Source organism: Coturnix japonica, chromosome 3 (genome assembly GCF_001577835.2).
Source record: "Coturnix japonica isolate 7356 chromosome 3, Coturnix japonica 2.1, whole genome shotgun sequence".
NCBI classification, from domain to species: domain Eukaryota; kingdom Metazoa; phylum Chordata; class Aves; order Galliformes; family Phasianidae; genus Coturnix; species Coturnix japonica.
Window position 1 is genome coordinate 55,487,560 of NC_029518.1, and position 18,374 is coordinate 55,505,933.

Consider the following 18,374-nt stretch of genomic DNA (forward strand, 5'->3'; position numbering starts at 1 on the left):
ATTGTTTGAGAGCCTGGTAATCTATCTGGAGGGGAAGGAACACTGTCAGTTGGGGTTCAGGTGCTGAGGTTCCCAGTGACAGGATGGGGGTCAATGTACATAAATGACAACAAAGGAAGTTCCACAGAGAACTCTAGTTTGAGAGTTACAGAGTACTGGAACAGGCTGCTCAGTGAGGTCACGGAGTCAAAAACTCATCTGGATGCTTTCCTGTGTAACATACTCTAAGGAACCTGCTTTAGCAGAAGGATTGGATTAAGTGATCTGTTGAGGTCACATCCAACCTCTGTAATTCTGTGGTTTACAGTGTTGTTTAAACACCACTAATTTTGAAATAAATCTCTCTGCTCACATTTCCACTAGGTGTTCCTGTAACCTATGCTATGAGAGTTCTATTTTAGCCTGCTGAGGTTGTGTGACCAGTAATTAATTTTCCAGGTAAGTTTCTGTGACTTCATGGAAGCTGGATCTACATTGATGCTCCATTTGGTTGGAAGGTGTGTATGACCTTTAGCTTGTACAAAAACACTGGTGCCTGACAGCAAAAGCTTAGCTCTATTAGCCATTAGGGATCTAGTGGGATTGCTCTTCCCAACTACCTGTTTTGATGACACCACACCTGTACCCTCTTCCTCTATTGTTGGTGCCCATTGCAACACCGTTCTTTTAGGCCAAACACAAAACTGGGCCTCCTCCCAGCCTGCAGCCTCGACTCCTCTGGTAAGAAGCAAAGGTTTCAACCAGATCCCCTGTATGGGCTCACTGGGCATGTTGCACTTTACCCATATCACTGTGAAGGTGTAATGTGTTAGCTGTATAAAGTTTAACGTTGGACAGAAAGAAATAGGTTTTTTTCCAAAGCCTGTAAAAATCAAGTCAAGATCAGTCAATTAACATTTGTCCTTCACATATGGGTTTTTCTTTAAGTGCTAGCAAGCCAGACAAACACTCCCAAATACAACACAAAAATATATACATATTTTAATTTTCATTTGGTCATATTTTATTTAACAGAATGTTATTCTTCCTCAGTATCCAACAGTGATTTAAAGTAGTAGTATTCTCCAAAGCAGCCCACTGATCACAGAGAACTGATGATATTTAAATATACACTGTAAAGAGTGACATGTTTCACAAGTTACTTAATCTTCAGATTTTAGGTTGGAACACAACAGATCATAAGTAACAATCTTACTAGGTCAAAGAATAAAATTCAAACTGACAACAAGTTGTGAAAATAGAATACTTAATGAAAATATACATAGAGAGAACATGATTGATAGACTTGTCCTGACTTTACAAATCTCAGACCCCCTGAGTCCTAACAATACTAAATTAGAAACGAACAAACAAAATTTATCCTGAGGATACAAGCACTGTTTGTAAATTACTTCTGTAACTTCTGAATTCTTGATGTGGTGCTATAGGCTTTTCTGCAGGGCTCTGAAGTAGATTACTGCATGCAACAAACAAAAACTGAAAGTATTCAGTTGCTACTACTACACAAGTATTAGAGAACAGAGAGGCTTAAGGCACAGATAGCCAACCTAGCTTCTGCAATTTTAGGTGTTGCCATGACTAGCTACTAATCACCATCCTCTAGGATGTTTTAATAGATTACACGAATGCTTTTACATGTGTGTGAAAGCAGAATCAACAGGCAGGGAGAGTAGTTCACAACATTCATTGGAAAAGGACTACTGCTATAATCTACTGCTGCTTAATTGTTGGGGCCGTAATCCTTAGCTGAAGAGTGATAATTAGCAGCCATGAGAAGGCAACACCTTAAATCACAAGAGCTGTCTCAAGTGATTGTCTATCTACACCTTTATGGATTCCTAGCAAAAATCTTTGTATAATCTTCTTTGTATTCATCTATGGCGAAGTCAGGCTCTACTCTCATCTTCCATTTCACTCTGGACGGGATATTCACTCACCAGAGATTTCTGTAAGGGAAATATTTTAAATAATGGTTTTCAAGCTCCTGTCTGTAGATTGTCAGTGTTTTGTTGGTTGATGGTTTGTTTGTTTATTTTTATAGTTTTCCACAATTATACACAGAATGAATTATACACAGAAAACAAGATGTTGTGGAAAGCAAGGGGTAAGAGAAGAATGAATTCATATGGGAAAAGTTAGCAGGGTACATTTCATACAACAGACCATGAAAATGCTAGAGCCCACTGATTTAAGAGACATTACTGTCAAGCTGAAGCCTAGTTACCTGCAAAACATTTTTACTTATTTTTAATACTGCTAGGTATTCTACAAGTGTCCATCTGAACAAATTCACAGCTTTAAAATATTTTCTACTGCTTAATTTGTTCTGCCACTGAAGCATGAAAGATGCACAGGAACCTCGGGGAAAATTGTATTTTAGGGAAACTGATTACACGCTAAGTCTCATCAAGGATACAATGCAACCAAACACTGAAAATCTTTAATTCATTCTAATCTTAGGCAACACTTGCAACCATCACCAATTTAGTATTTTTAGATTTAAGTGTAGTGCTTAAAATTGTTACTTTCCTTTAAATCATCTCCTCTCTGGCTACTACTAATATCACCAGCAGACCTGTTACAGGACACACCATTCACAACAACTTGAAAGATGCATGATTATCACATAGCACCAAGGTGTATAGGGGAGGTCTCTGTACCATTTATGCTCACAGCCTTCTACACATAACAGGAGCAGATACAGATGTTAGGGCAAAACAGACTTGAATCCATTCTCCTGTTAAGTTTCCTCTGCAGCAGGGACTTGTAGAAATCAGGTTTAAATGCATCAAAATCACAATTGATTTGAAAAGAGAGAAATATTTTTTTTTTCCACCCTTCTCATGGCAGATTTGACATTGGGCTACATAAGGACTCTTTAATATCAATTATAGAGAAAATGAAAGCCTCTCTCACCACTGTATTCCAATTACTGCTCTGTTCACTTCCACCTCCCCATTGTCCTTTACTCTGCAGGCCTCACACCTATATTTTTGGGTGTACGGCTCCTTGCCTTCTCTTCCTGTGTGACTTCCTCAGCCAGGCAGGGCACAGGAGTTTGCATCTTTCTACAGGTGCCCAAGTCTCAGTCAGCCAGGGTCTCCTCTCTAGCTGAGAATCTGGTGGCAAGCACTGAACCGTTTAGTCGTTCTCAGGCTCAACTGCTTTGTCTGTGATTTCACAAGATGCTCAGAAGCATCTTCTGAAGATTTGGGAAATTCCATTATAACAATACCAGTGAAATAGTGTGGGAAGAATTGGGAACTCTGCTCGTAAAATATGTGGTAGACCTTCACATCATTTTTGCCATTCCAGCTTTCTATCACAGGCCATTTTCTGTACTTAATAATTGCATTTTATCATTTTTCTATTTATCTCTTCCCTTTCTGTTTTCTCTCCTTAAATTTTTATTAATCAAGGGACCCCATTTGAGATGCTTGCCTTTAAACATTGCTGTGCATCACTGATGACATAGCAGCATTTTAAGGAGTCACAGCAGTATTTCCATATTAAATACAAATCCTAATTAATTTCCATGATTTGTCTGCTGTTGAGATATTTTCCAGTAAATTGACATATTTGCCAAAATCAAATAGATTTGTCACACCTTTGTTAGAGAGTACTTATTGTTTGCAGTCAGTACAGAAACAAGTGTTGCCTGACCAGAGTTCCCATAGACAAAACACTTTGGTCATTTTTTTTTAACATGAATAGCATGCTATAAGGGAACATCCACATTTTCCATTAGAGCAGTGTTTCCTTCCTATATGAATTCTGCAAAATTATCACCAGCTCAGACTTTGAACTCACTGTAGAAAGCTTCTTTTTCAGTTCTAAACTTGAGTTTGATATATCCACTATTAAACAAAGCAGTTTATATACACAAAACTTTGGTGAATGAAAGACAAATTACTGTGAGCTTGTGACCTATGCTTCAGCTGCACCAATGCCCACTATACAACAACTCATCGTTTTTTAAACAGCAAAATCAAGTAGCAAGTTGCACATTCCATCAGGGCTCAGTGCTGTATTTGTGACAACAGACTTACATAAAGGAAAGAAACTAAGATCCCAAAATCTGATAGGAAAAATTTCCCACTCAAATGGAAGCTGAAATGCAGACAGAATGATATGTCAAATTTAATGTGCTGAATACAGACCATTGAAACAGCATCATTAAGAGTTACAAGGTAATACAGAATGTGAAGTCCTATCTAGTTAATCTGCACATTCACTGGAGGTCACTTAAGAATGCCTCCAAATGAAATGTCAGTGTTCCTTGTATGGTTAACAGGAAATTAGTATTGTTCAAAGCTGTGATGAAGAGATCCTCCCTTGGCAAGTTCAGAGTTCTCTATTGGGCAGACAACAGTAAAAAGTTTTTCAACGATTAGATGCAGAAAATGTTATTTCATCTTGGGGACATAGCTCTTTTTTACCAATTCCTCAGCAGAAGGCACATACATTCAGATATAACTCAAGGAAACCATCCCTGGTTTGCAAAGGGCTCAAGCTAAAATGCTTAGGACATTTCTAAGGAAACTGGGCATGACGGAATAAACAGCCAGACATTCTTCTCACACAAAAGATTTTCTCTCTTTCAGTTCAAACCAGACTGAGTGATCAAAGCAGTGCTTTTGCCATACGTAAACTCAATATGAATGTCTTCTATTGAGATTTGAACATCTCTGCCTGTTTCCATATTGCTACCTGAGAAATGGGATAACTACTATTTTCTTGATTTCATAGCGTGCTTTGAACTTTTTGGATAAAAGTCTTATTCTCAGCACCACAAACGCATGCACAGAAGCTTCTCACATAATGCCTTTCATTAAAAGAACATTACACAGCTAGCCATGTGATTTTTTCAGTACAATTCTTTGAGATCTTTTCCCTTGTTTTTCACACTGATATTCTGACAAATTTGTCCTAGTACCTTGTTGATAGCTCAAAAGGACTTTCCCCAGAGGCAAATAAAAATTATCTAAAACAAATTCAGCTTCCCCCTGCTGACAGTCCTCTTTTAATATTCTAAAAAAAATCCTGAAGTCTTATTTTGAATTCTTTTCTCGCGTATACCTTCTTCAAAAGGTGACTTTTTCAAAAATCTGAAAAATTCAATGCACCAGTAACAAAAATAATACATTAACAGGGACTTGACAAGAGCTTATTGCAAATTGATTTCCAGGTAATTCTGAATGGTAGGATTACATTTGGCAAAGTATTTAATTTCCCAAAGAGAAATAATGAAAATAAATAATAAAAGAAATTAACATGAGACCATCAAGTTACAATTTTGTCAGATATTGTGCTTAGGCTTTGCTGTGTCTGTGTTTAAATGATACAAAGAACATTCCATGCAATGTAAAAACAATTCTTTAAGAGAGACACAACTGAAGAAAATCTGCTCTTCCACACAACAATACAGCTGACATCTTGAGGTCCATTCTACACCTATTTTCTTTAACTCTGTGTTGTTTATGTATACCATTATAAATATCTTTAGTGATAGGCATCTCATGTTTGCAGAGTGCAAAACATCTTTTTAAATATGCTATACAATAAATTTACATTTCTGTAAAGAAAGGCTTCTTAAAGCTATTATACACCTATTACCTACTGGGAACCTGCATGTTTGTTGGAGATAAGTGGGACTGATTACCTGTCTTCATAAGGCCAACAGACTTGCACAATGTGATTATAGAATCAAGGAGCTTTAGGGCATTAAGGTTTCCATGACTTTTCCGTATATGTTCAATAAAGTCTGTCATTGAAAAGACTCTAAGAGAGCATTTTTTGTTCTTGCCTAAAGCATTAAATCTATTTGACACTTTTTTTCTCCTTTTTATTTTCATTTTTATTTTTTTCACTTAGCTTGTTGAACAGGTAAATCCAGTCTTTCCACTAAGTCCTTCATATGGCAGGATTCTTCTGATATGCATATCAGCATGCGTAAGCACAACAAGATTTATTCTACCCAATATACAACAAAGGTCAGAAATAAAAATGACCCTCACAAACATTTGAATTTTATTTTTAGCACTTCAGTTCTGCTATAAAAATTCAACATTAAGTGTTATTATAATAAAGATTGGAAAAAGTTTTCAGTCCAAATTTCAGCTATTAAAAATTGACCTATCTATAAAGATTTTCTACAACAAGCTAGGGAAAGAAGGAAACCCTTTATGTACTCTAATGAGTAAAAGAGAAACGCATTCAAAGAATAACAAGAGCATGTGACAAAAAATTGCTTTTCTCATCTGTTTTTGGATTTTCTTCCAGTGTCACAACTGCAATTACCACTGCAAGAATTTGGTTCAGTGAAATAAAACTGTAGCCAAGAAGACCTGTAGCCCAACTCCTTAACAGTGAGGATCTTATTGAAAAAGTAGGTTTGTTCTTGGTGAAAGATGAAGACCCAATAATGCAAATATAACCTACTTTTACTAACTGGAAATAATAATTAATGCTCATTAATTTCAAGCTGAAATCAGGCATCAGAAAACATTACATAAATTACAGCTAATAAAGAACTCACAAACAAAACAGATTTATCAGTTGGTATGCAGAAGCTTCATACAGTTGAGCAGATATACTTTTGTACAAAGATACTCTTCAGGATTAAGAGGCATTTGCGTTTTCTGTCCAGACAGCTGGTATAATCCACAGTCAGCGCTGGGCAGGCTTACACCAATGTTTGGCCCAAGTATACAAAAGCATCCATGAAGACTTTGATCACTATTGTGTCACAGTTTGCACAAATGTGACTAAATCCCAGAGCCCTTACAAAGTGAACATTTCTACTGATATTACAGTTTATCTAACAAGGATTTAAGAATCAGCTACAGCAATATACTATTCCACTAGCCATAGATGTGGGAATGTATAACATACATTCAAATATGGCACTTACATACTCTAGAGATATATTCTACCTAAATAGCATGATGTTACAAGATTCATGAAAAATAGAACAAAACTGTAGATAAGAACTCTTCATATTTTCAAGCCCATCAAAGTGTGGAAGTAGTATTACAGTACCTTCATCTACTGAAAACTTGTAGGACAGACTGCAAAGATGTAGGCAGCTAAAGTTCCCATTCACCCTTTCTGCAACTGCCACTGATTAATACTTCTCAAGTTCAGGCTCTGTATCTTTTCCCTTTGCATTTCATAACAGGTCATGAAAATAAAAATAAGAGAGTGGAAAGGAGATTATTAGTTCAGACAAGTTTCTGCAATATGCATGTTGAAGCATATTTTATTTATCAGTATTCCTAATGAACTGCTTTATCTACGTACTGCCTGAGCTAATCAAGGGTGATGCTGGAAGAGACTGGCTTATCTCAGCACTGAGGAATGCCAAAGTTGCCACCATGGATAAATTCTGAGATTTCCAAGATTTCTCTTAACTCTCCAGAATCCACCAATTCTTAAATCTGGAATCATTCTGAGCAAGGAGAGGTGACCTATAACCAGCAATTTTGAAATTTCAGTGAACACTTAAGTGACGGAGGAAACTCTTACCACAGAGCTTCAGAGGCATGGTACCTATGAGCTATTGCCTCCCTAGTGGTCATCTGTTGAGCATATTATAAATGACTGCATTGTTCAGACGTGCTGTTGCAATATCTCCAGTTATCTGGATGTTTAGGTTAGCATCCTGTGCTATCTCATCCTGATCGCAGTTAGCCCTAATAAGAAATGCCTGTCTAGATCAAAGGATGTATTCTTGTCTCAGTATATAATAAATTGCACTCACATCAATGCACAACAACCATTACACAGCCCCTGCATTTCAGCTAACTTAATACCTAGTGAAACCTGTTGCTCTTTTGAGGTAAAACATATTTTTCCATTGTAGCACATGTTAAATGTATACACTTACACTACAAAAACAAACAAACAAAAAAAAAAGTGCCCCAAATACATAGGCTGAGGTGTTTGGCTACAACTTATTTGTATTAATCCTTGCTTGGTGTGGGATGCTGTGGTTCTATGGAAAGTTGTACTATATTAATCATGACATCTCAATATACAATCTATAATATATCTAGAGTACATTGAATAGGTATGATTTCCTGTATAAACCTTCGATTAAATATTCTTGTCTAACAATGTCACCTTCTATGTTTGTCAGAGATTGGTAAAAATATATATATGTGTGTATCCAAGTCTCCCAATGCACAGGATTCAGTGATTAACTTTTAAACTCTGCTGCCAGGCTTTACCTTCAAACATTGGTTCTTGCACTGAACTTAGAGGATTATTTTCTCACTACAAGGGAGAAGAGAGTTCTGAAAAACTTCTTGACGTGCACCCAAAATTCAAGAGAAATAACTCCAATATAGCCCACATTACAGAACCTAGATTAGGGTAACAAGCCAGGTTACTTGCAAACTGTAAATAAAAAGTTAAGGAAGAAACCACACAGACTCATACAGCCAAACATCAAAGCTGTCAAAGAGTTGGTTCCAGCTCATCAGTTATCTTCTTCACAATGCTACATGGTTTATGCTAAATCACAATTCTAAGCCACAAAGTTAGTTGGCAATAAATTCCTACATTTAGGAAATACTTGACTGGTTACAGCATCCCCAAGTTCTTATAATTGCTCTTTATCTTTGCACACTGCTGAGCATTGCAGAGAATATACTGTATATTGCAGTCAATATACTAGCTGCAGTATGGCTTCCTACAAGAAGGACAACATTTAGTTGGTTTGATACTTTTTCTTGTCCAGTATGTGTTTCTCTATGTGTGTGCACGCATGTGTGTATGCATGCACATTTTCTACTCCTTTGTACAGTGCACATCACTGACATGTTTAGTAGTCACTCATAGCATTTTGTTTACCATAACTTAGAAAGTCAAAGTGGAAGATTATATTGTAATTACAAACAAGTTGGCACTTACATAATAAATTATTGATTCCTATTTTTAAGTTATTTTCCTTCTTTCTTCTCTTCTTTTTCACCCCAGGGCATCCAGAATTCAGGCAGAATAGTAAAATCTTATGCCTGCTTCCATTATGCTACATAAACATGAGTAAATAGGATTCCAGCTGGTACACTCCTTCCCAATGGTTTGCTTGTTGCTGAGTGTCTTCCACTTCAGTTCACGTTTGATGCTCAGAACTGTTAGTCAAGGGAAAGCAAAGGCTGCATGTTTTCTTCCTCATTCTTATCCATGCGTTTTAGCACCCCAGGATCCACCACCGACTGAGACCTGAAAAAGGGGAACATGCTTATTTGACATTTCTAGATGAAAACAAATGAATGTATATCTCAGCTTTCTTTTGCTTTTCCTTTCTGCCTGGAGTTAAAAACAATGATACTGTTACACTTGAGCATCCAACCACTGCAAATGCTTAGAAAATACCTTTAAAGAGTGGATACATGCATTTAAAGAGCTCTGTGTTGGTTTGTGGAAATAGGGGCCAAAAGTGCAAAAAAGAAGATCCTTTCTTCAGTGAAGGAGAGAAGGAAAGTGTGTCCTTTGCACACAACAAAGAGCAAACTAAGCTGTCTATTGTATTGACATAAGTACTGACCCTCTCTACCAGAAAGCAGTTGTCTGGTAAAGAAGGTATAATTCAGCGACCCAGATGGCTAATGGCATGCTGCAATTAGTGGCATGTATTAGCTAGAGGCCTATTTGTTCCTTTTCCGAACAGCACTTAATGCAACAGAGCATGCTCCTGAGCCAACCCTGGGGAAGCCTGCCATGGCCAGCAGGATTTCTGGAGCAGTGAACACATCTGTCAGACTCACTTGTCAGCTCAGTTAAACACAGCAGAAAAGGATGGCAAAAGGGCAAATTCAGTGATGACTGTAAACCTTCTCCAGATTCTCTGATTCAGCACAGAAGCATGACACTGGTATGGATATCATGCAATGGCCATTTGCAAGGGAGAAAGAAGAATCCCCAGCATCCAGAAAAATCAAAATATGCTGTTGGAAACAAAGTCTGAAGTGGTAAGAATGAGTATCACATCGTGTCACAAACTTGTCCAAAAACAGACACTTCTAGGGTACAGTAAAAGAAACATTTGATAGATGTTTCCTTTAAAGTGTGATGAATCTCATGCTAGAGATGCAAATCTCTCTTCCTTCCAAAGGAAGGAAATGTTGCAAAGACATGACTAGAACATGTGTGCATCTCAATAATGTAGGCACAATTTTTTTACCAGAAGAAGCACTACAGATTTTCCCATCTGAATGTCTACAGCACAGAGAAAAAGGTTTATGAATTTAAGATAAAAACATATTATCAATATCCCACTCTAGAATGATCCCCTGATGCCAATGAATGAGGCTGCTTGCAGGAGTTGATTCGTTTTTTCCCGCAAACTATAAGAAAACATTTAAAAAAACAAACAAGGAAAAACATCTGAATCAAACCTTATTTGAATACTTTAAATACAAGGATACTTTCTAACAATAATAACAGTCAAGAAAATCAGCTTTAAAAATCTGATGGTCTCTCTTCTGATAAACACAATTAAAAATTTTTAATTAATACTGCATAGCAACCATCATCTAGATTGTTAGTCAGCTCAACAGGGAAAAAGTTAAACCAATGAATTAAAAAAGCTTTTTTTAAATCTCTACAAGGAACTGTTCAAAGCTGATTAAAATTTGCTGGTGGGAAACTGTACTAGAAAATCCAGTTCATCAAGATAAAAAAAATGCTGTGGGAGCATACTAATTTCAAAGAATTCCCAATTGAATAATACTAGTACTAATAGCAGACTGAGCCTTCTTAGGCTGCCAATATCTGGGAAACCAGTTTCCATTCCACATTTGTGGATCTGAAGAAGAGATGAAAAGTCTGCAAACCTGGACTCAAATTCCCAGGGAGGCAGTTAGGACCATAAATTCTCAGGTCCTCCAAGCTTCCCAATTCTATGGCAGATGTGAAAATGAAACTGCACAAATCCTGACCTATGGCTTGCCAGTTCAGGAGAACAAATTCTTTGTAGGAGAAGAAGAATTAGATTTCATTCAATTTAAATCAACATTTACTGTCTTCCAATTCAGCAATTCATGCACAAAAGGGAACATAAAACATGTTACATAAAAGGGAAAGTATTTGTGTAAATCCATAACTTTTTTATTTCTGTCTCCCAAACAACTTTACAGACATTGCTGAATATATTCTCACAGATCACAATAGGACAGAGCTGTAATGCAAAGTCCCATTGCAGAGGCAAGGAACCAAAACTATACACAGATAATTTGCAAACTTGGTCAGTCCAGACATCTGTGCTGTGGAGTTAGATGTGCAAATCCTTGTGACTCCATCTGAATGCCTCAGCCATGACAGCCATGGGTGTACAAACTAAATACAATTACTGAGGCAGCTGCAGCAGTGCCACGGTGTGAGGTTTACGCTACTTGGTGGGTTAATTTCCCCTTATATCCACCTGTCTACCCATGATCACCTTAGTATCTTTAACCCACCTCTTCATGGACTTGGGAGAGAGGTCCTTTTCTATATCTTTTGCTGGAGCATTGTAGGAGTCTGCATTGCATTCACTGTCATCATCATATTCATGGTCTAGCAGTGTTCTTGCCCATGTCCCCATGTCATATGGGGGCAACATTCCTCCAAACTCTGAAGGCAGGATCTCAGGATGTATTAGCTGATGTAGACTGTTGAGGTTATTACCGTGAAGGAATATCTGTATTTATATAAAAAGATAAAAACAAAGCAGTATCACAAAAATCATCAAAGCCCAAATTACATCATCATTATTACATGATACTGTACAGTTTCAATATTATTTCTATGTTGAGCTAACAGTGATTGATAGCCACCAAGGCACACATTACTTCTACCTTAAGTACAGTCAATGTTCATATACCTACAGAGCAACTAAAGCATTAATGTTTGCAGGACAAGCAACCTAAGGATTGCCCTTGCAGTCTAGAATGCCAGCCTTAAGCAGGGCTGCATCAAAAGAAGCATAGACAGCAGGTCAAGGGAGGTGATCCTGCCCCTCTACTCTGTGCTGGTGAGGCCTCATCTGGAGTGTTGCGTCCAGATGTGGAATCCTCAGGACAGGGGAGACACAGACCTGTTGAAGCACACATCCAGAGGAGTGCCACAAAAATGATCCAAGGGATGGAACACCTCTCCTACAAGGATAGGCTGAAAAAGCTGGGGTCAACAGCCACTGATTCAGATGTCTTAATAAATATTTAGATACCTAACTGATTTGCACAAATATTCCACTGCCCTGTCGCTTATTTTTAATCTTGTAACAAACCCAGGAGGTATACTGTACTTCCCAGTTGTTGATAGAAGGTCCTTGATTTAAGATAGGTCTCAAACACATCTGGCACTGTAATGTTCTTTGCTGAAGCTGTAGTCAATGAAGTGCAACTGTATCCTGCATAATGAGTTTTCATTTACATATTTATAACAGATATTATATAAAAACCTTTGTAGTCTATAGTTCAAAATCTGTGAATACCAGAGGCCTCCAAAGCATAATCTGACAGTAAAAAATAGGTAAACACCAAGGATCATTGTAGCCTTGTAGACTGTGTTTGCAGAGAAAAAAACAGCTCCTTAGAGACCTGACCTTGTAAGCAAACAAACAAAAAATATCACCACATTCTTTGTAATGATTTTGAATGGAATGCTATGTTTTGCTGGATGACAAATTTCTTGTTACAGAAATAATATCATTCTATGTGCTATTGCCACCAAGCTCTAATTTAATTGCACTGATGCAAATGCTGCAAATTAAGCAACAACAGAGAAACTGCCCGTGCTCATGCACAGACACATGCACACATATTTCCTTTCACTGACTTTAGCTCAAGTGACTATTTTCAAGCTACTGTGCACCAGCTGTGTATTTTACTTCATACTAATATCAAATAACTAGAAAAGAACTTGATATTAATACGTCTATCATAAAAGAAAGACACAAATCATTCCAAAATGTTATTGCTACAACTTCCTTATAAAAATTGCAATACTGACAATACCATTACATAACCCAGAAGGAATCATATGCCTGTATGTAAAAATACATTTAAAAACACTGCTTTACAGTGTCCTTGAGGGATAAAGTTACAGGTGTCTGTAAAACCAGTAAATTAATTGCAATTGCAATTAAAAATTTTCCAACAATAATAAGCCGATGTATATCTATGTATATTACGATACATCTACTGACTACAATTACCAGGTAGTAAAGAATGAAAAAGAAGTATACCCTTTTTCGTGTCTTCTCCTTTAGAAAGGGTCGTATAACAGTGTAGAGGGCGTGAATATACCATGGTTGGTTGACAAAATGTATTCCTCCAAACCGAGCTGGAAAACTGTCCTGTACATTGGAAAAAAATAATAATAGATGCAACGTGAGTTACTTGCTAGCAGAAGTAGCACCACACTTTTTTTTTTCTTTTTCTTTTTAATGCTGAATGCTTTCATTTTTATAACTTAAATGAAAAGAAATATTTTTCAAAAACAGCATCCTTTCAGTGTGTTTCAGCCTTCAGTACCAAGGAGCAACACATCTTGAGCAGACTGGTTAAGAACTGTAATGAAACAGCTATGACATTCAAAAAACAAGAACAGACACAGTATTTCTAGCCTATAGAAATGCTTTGAACACACATTTGTCCATAATTTATCTACGCAATACATTTTTCTCCTTCCCACTTCTCTAGAATTGTATTAATTTTCATTACTTATCACTACCAGTGTCACTGAAGAGCACCAGAATAGTCCCTCTGACTTCAACTACTGTTAAAAATGTCTCCAGCATTTCTCATATTTCAAAAAGTTCAGTATACATTAGACATCATGCATGAATGTGTTACACAATATCCAGCACCATAATTTTTCTCATGTTGTCAGACGCCTTCTGGGAAAAGGTATGGATGGAATATCTGTATTGAAGAAATGACTTTTTTTCTGATCAAAAAACACGAAGTGTAGATAACTCCCCAGTAAAGTTTCTGATTCACATTTTCAGTTTCTAAGTGAAGAGAATATGCCAGAGGATCTGGCTATCTGAAGAGGGCAAACACTCTGTCTTGGAATACTATTGCCAAATTCATCACATGTCCTGATTCTGTCTTCACCTGATTGATCATACTCTCAAGCAATGCAATAAGCTGCTGCTGCTTCCCACGTTGCCTAGACTTACAGGCATAATTTGATGCTACTTTCATCATCTGATGAATGCCTCCCTTTTTGTTTCCTCAGGTTATGTCAGAACCTTTATGATGTTCAGGTATACAAGTTTACTAAATGAATGGCCTTCTTTTGAACCTTTATTCAACATGTGATACACATCCCAGGCAATCACAATAGTCACTTACATCAAAACCATATTTCCTTACAGCAGCAGCAGTTCTCATCTCTTGCTTGACAATACAGTTACAGACAACAAGTTTGCCAGCTACATCTCCTGCTCTTGCATGGCTGCAATAATGCAGATTCAGGCCAGTGTCAGAGGGATCAGAAGCTCGGAATGAGGCAATCAAATATTTTGTCAGGACCACCTGTATGAATGTACTTTTTTTTTTTAATCACTTCTGGAGATAAGATAGCAGAACATACACAAGTATCCACCAGTCTGGATATAACCCACAAAGCACCACTTGAAGCATATTGATTTAAGGTCATAGAGAACATAGTAAAAATAAATAAATAAAATAGAAAAAAAAAAAAAAAAAAAAAGCTACATCAACCAAGCAAGAGCTGTCAAATAAGGAAAGCAGGAAGGAAACCTTTAATGAAATGTCTCCAGATAGTAATATACTTTGAAAAAGTATATGTGCCAAGAAACCTCCATAGTTCTGCAAGTCTGTACAGAACTGCTGCAAAAAAGAGGAGAGGCCATTTGATCCTCTGAACAGTGCCATTCAGATACTGGTAGGCATTCCTAGCCAAGGAAGTCTTATCCGCTCACAAGCAACATGGCACAATGCAAAATTGTAATCAGAATAAGGATATAATGGTCTTGCACATATGCAGGTGCCTTATACAGAACTGACAAATGCAGACACACATATGCATGAGATTCCGTTGTTGAAAATCTCAATCTATGTGATTAATATAGTATCTCCTTTTTCCCTTCTCTCTGTCACCCTTTTACTTTGTGCCACTTACCTTGTAATTCCAACATGTGTGTGGATTCAAGGAAGAAATGCTTAATACCAAGCAGGCAATACCTTAAAAATATTCTGCAGAGAGGCTGACAGGTAAAACAGATACTACTAACACCTATATGGCCACAGATGGCCAATGTGATTAACAGTCTATTTGGAAGATTTTCTCCAGAAATATTTCATTACCAAAAGCCTTGAAATAAAACAATCCTACTGGAAGACTGTGCTACTTCCTAAATGCTCATTTCCTGCCAACACTAAATATCAGACAGAATGGTTGATAATCTGACATGTAATTCACCCTGTTCAATATCATAAATCCCCAAGCACCATTTTGAGAACACAACCTCTGATATATGAAAGGTAGTAAATTATGACCCTATCACAGGAACCCAAAGAATCCATTGGGAAGGATAAATCACTGGATGACACCTTAACCTTTTGTTGCAGGAGATACCATTCATCTATAGAAGACTGTATTTGGTTTATCCAGCAAGGAAGTGGATAAAGCCTTGTGAAGCAGGCTGCATACACAAAAGAACAATCACTATATCTGCAGAGGATATCTTTTGCTAGTGCCATCTATATGTCTTTGAAGGTATCTTCAGAATTAACACTGGTAACAATATTAAGGCTTGCAAGGATCAAACACTTCTTATAATCTAATACGGAAAACAACAAACTGAACAGGACATTTCTAAAAGTAATGCCTTCCTGCATACTTTTTATAAGCTTTTTAAATTAATACAAGTACCCCCAAAATTACCCACACAAAGCTATGGAATGTTTATTCTTTGCTGCTGAAAAAAATGCCTCCCACAGAAACTAACAATTTTTTTAATGAAAAGATCTCAATAGGCTATGCACAGATGCACACAGCAGAGAGCCAACAGCAATTGCATTCTACTGTGTTCTCAAAACGGATTCCCTGACAATTTGTGGTTATTTATGGAGACAGTACATTTCTAAGAGATAAATGGAGTATGTTTAGAAAGTACCACATTGACACTTAGGATTTTCCTTCATCTTGGAATCCATTTACATGGACGATTGTGAATATGCCTGCAATGATCCCCCAACAGGACATGCCGTTTGACATTACAAGCAGCTCATCTTGTGTTTTTCAGTAATTTGAAAGGCATTTTCCAAACCTGACAGAAGTTCTTGGATATTTAGCATTTTATTTGACTGCTCTCATGCCCAATTTCAGTCCTAAGTGGGTACCCAAAAAATTTAGGCCCAGGATGAGAAAGACCGACTTGGTCAAAATATTCTAGCATTATCAGCAGCACTGAGAGTAGAATTCAAAATATCCTGAATGCAGATTAAAAACAAAAAACAACAAACAAGCTAACTAACTAACTAAACAAGAACAAACAAACAAATAAACCTAGCCACATCAGCACATAAGACCAAACAAACAAAAAATAAGGCAGAGTAATCAACAACAGCTGCTGGAGAAAGAAGTGTTAGAAGGTTGTCTGTCTCTTCTCAAGTCTCTCTGACTAGTGCACTGGGATTTGCCAGACAGATGGCCATCCTACACAAACAGCAGGTAAGAATTTTTTCCGAATCACTGACTCTTGTGTGTTGTGTTTTGATTTGGTTTTATGTAGCTTAAGTCACAGGTATGGTGGTAGTTACAACTGCCTCTCTAGACATACTGTATTTCAACAGAAAAACCTGTAATCTATGAATCAAACAAATCTTTAGTGAAAGATATCCCATGCCAGAAAAAAAAAAAAAAAAAAAAGAAAAGAAAAAAAAATAAGAAATGGAGATCAGCTACAAAGCAAGCCATGCATTTTACTTGAAAAGTAATAAGTTAGATAGGGAATTAGCTAAGCACTGAAAAGATTTAATTATATATACACAACACGGGGATTTTAGCATTCACAATAAGCTATAACTGCTAAGCAAAAACAACAATAAGAGGTACTCCAGATATCTTGTGATATAGCCATTCCACCAACAGAGGCAGACAGGTACCTGGAATCTCAGGCCTGTATTCCTTCTGATACAAGGCACATAAATGACAATTGACAATGTGCTGTCAGGAAGAGGTGCAGCCTTACTCTATAGTCCTGTTTGCAGGACTGGGAGACTGCCACTGCATGGTAGTAACTGACCTCCCCTCTGATATCTCCAGTCCAGGTCAGTTGTGGCCCAACACATTCTACTTTTCTGGGTTTCCAACCCTGACAGCAGAGTTTTGCTCACACACAGAAGTTTTTTCTCTTCCTCTCACAATTCGTAAGACCTGTCTCCCTTCACTTTCTTCCCAAGGAGTCAGCTGCTGTCTCATCTTACCACAGCACACACTGAGAGGCCAGGTTTCCTCCTGCTTTGCACCACATCCCACCTGTGCTAGGCTCAACCATGATTTGAAGAAGCTCCCTTGGATTCAGAGGGAATCCTGGCCTTCTCTAAAGAAACTGACGGCCCAAAGAAACATCTGTAGCACGTATAATGACACCAAAACCAGCACACAATATTATCAGCAGTACTTAAGGGAGGAAAGAGACACATTCCAATTGAGTATCCAAGTCTTCTTAGTGGTGTGAGCATTGTTATTGTACTAAGAGACAACAAAAATATGAAAAATAAAAGAGCTTTTTAAAGTCACAGTATTCTCGTCTCGACATAAAATGTGTCTGCATTTAAATACCCCCAGATATTTTCGTTCCCCCAGATGAAATCAGTACTGAGATAATCTACATTTTGATAGCTGTTAAAAATGGAGTTCCAGTCACAACTGGGACTACTGAAAGCATAGAGAGGCATTTACAGCCCAGCCACATCTTGACTGCATAAGCACATTGCCCACCACCAATAGCTTGTCCAGACACACCTTACCATAATAACACTGTGTTTAGGCACATGTGCTCTGGGGTTCGATTCTGAGGGTTTGTTGTCCTTTTGGGAAGTGAAACTGTTTTTGTGGACAGTCTCAAGACATCCTTCAATGGTCTGTATAGACAATTATAACAAACACACTCACATGCTTTACTTAGGACTATGTTTGAGTGCTGTGCTGAATTTAGGCTGCGTTTGAGTGCTGTGCTGAATTCAGGTCATAGCATCCACGGGCAACAAGAGGCTACAGGGTAAAAACCATGAAAATTGTATCTTTGAAATAAAAATTACAAGTTCAAAGGTGGCATATTAAACTATTAATATCTTAAAAGTCACTTAAGAGTTATCTGTGAAGATGAAAATTTCAGATCTCCTCCA

The 18,374-nt window shown here is 37.4% G+C and overlaps 1 protein-coding gene across 1 annotated transcript in view; it reads right to left on the reverse strand.

The window, feature by feature from the left end:
- Positions 1-979: 979 nt before the first annotated feature.
- CLVS2 (clavesin 2) overlaps positions 980-18,374 on the reverse strand; it is a 54,123-nt gene continuing 36,728 nt past the window's right edge. The window contains exons 3-5 of the mRNA XM_015858780.2: positions 13,235-13,345; positions 11,466-11,686; positions 980-9,228 (exon numbers count right to left, since the gene is read on the reverse strand). Of these exons, the coding sequence (XP_015714266.1) occupies positions 9,141-9,228; positions 11,466-11,686; positions 13,235-13,345 (420 nt within the window). The 3' untranslated portion in view covers positions 980-9,140. The remainder of the gene's footprint in view (positions 9,229-11,465; positions 11,687-13,234; positions 13,346-18,374) is intronic.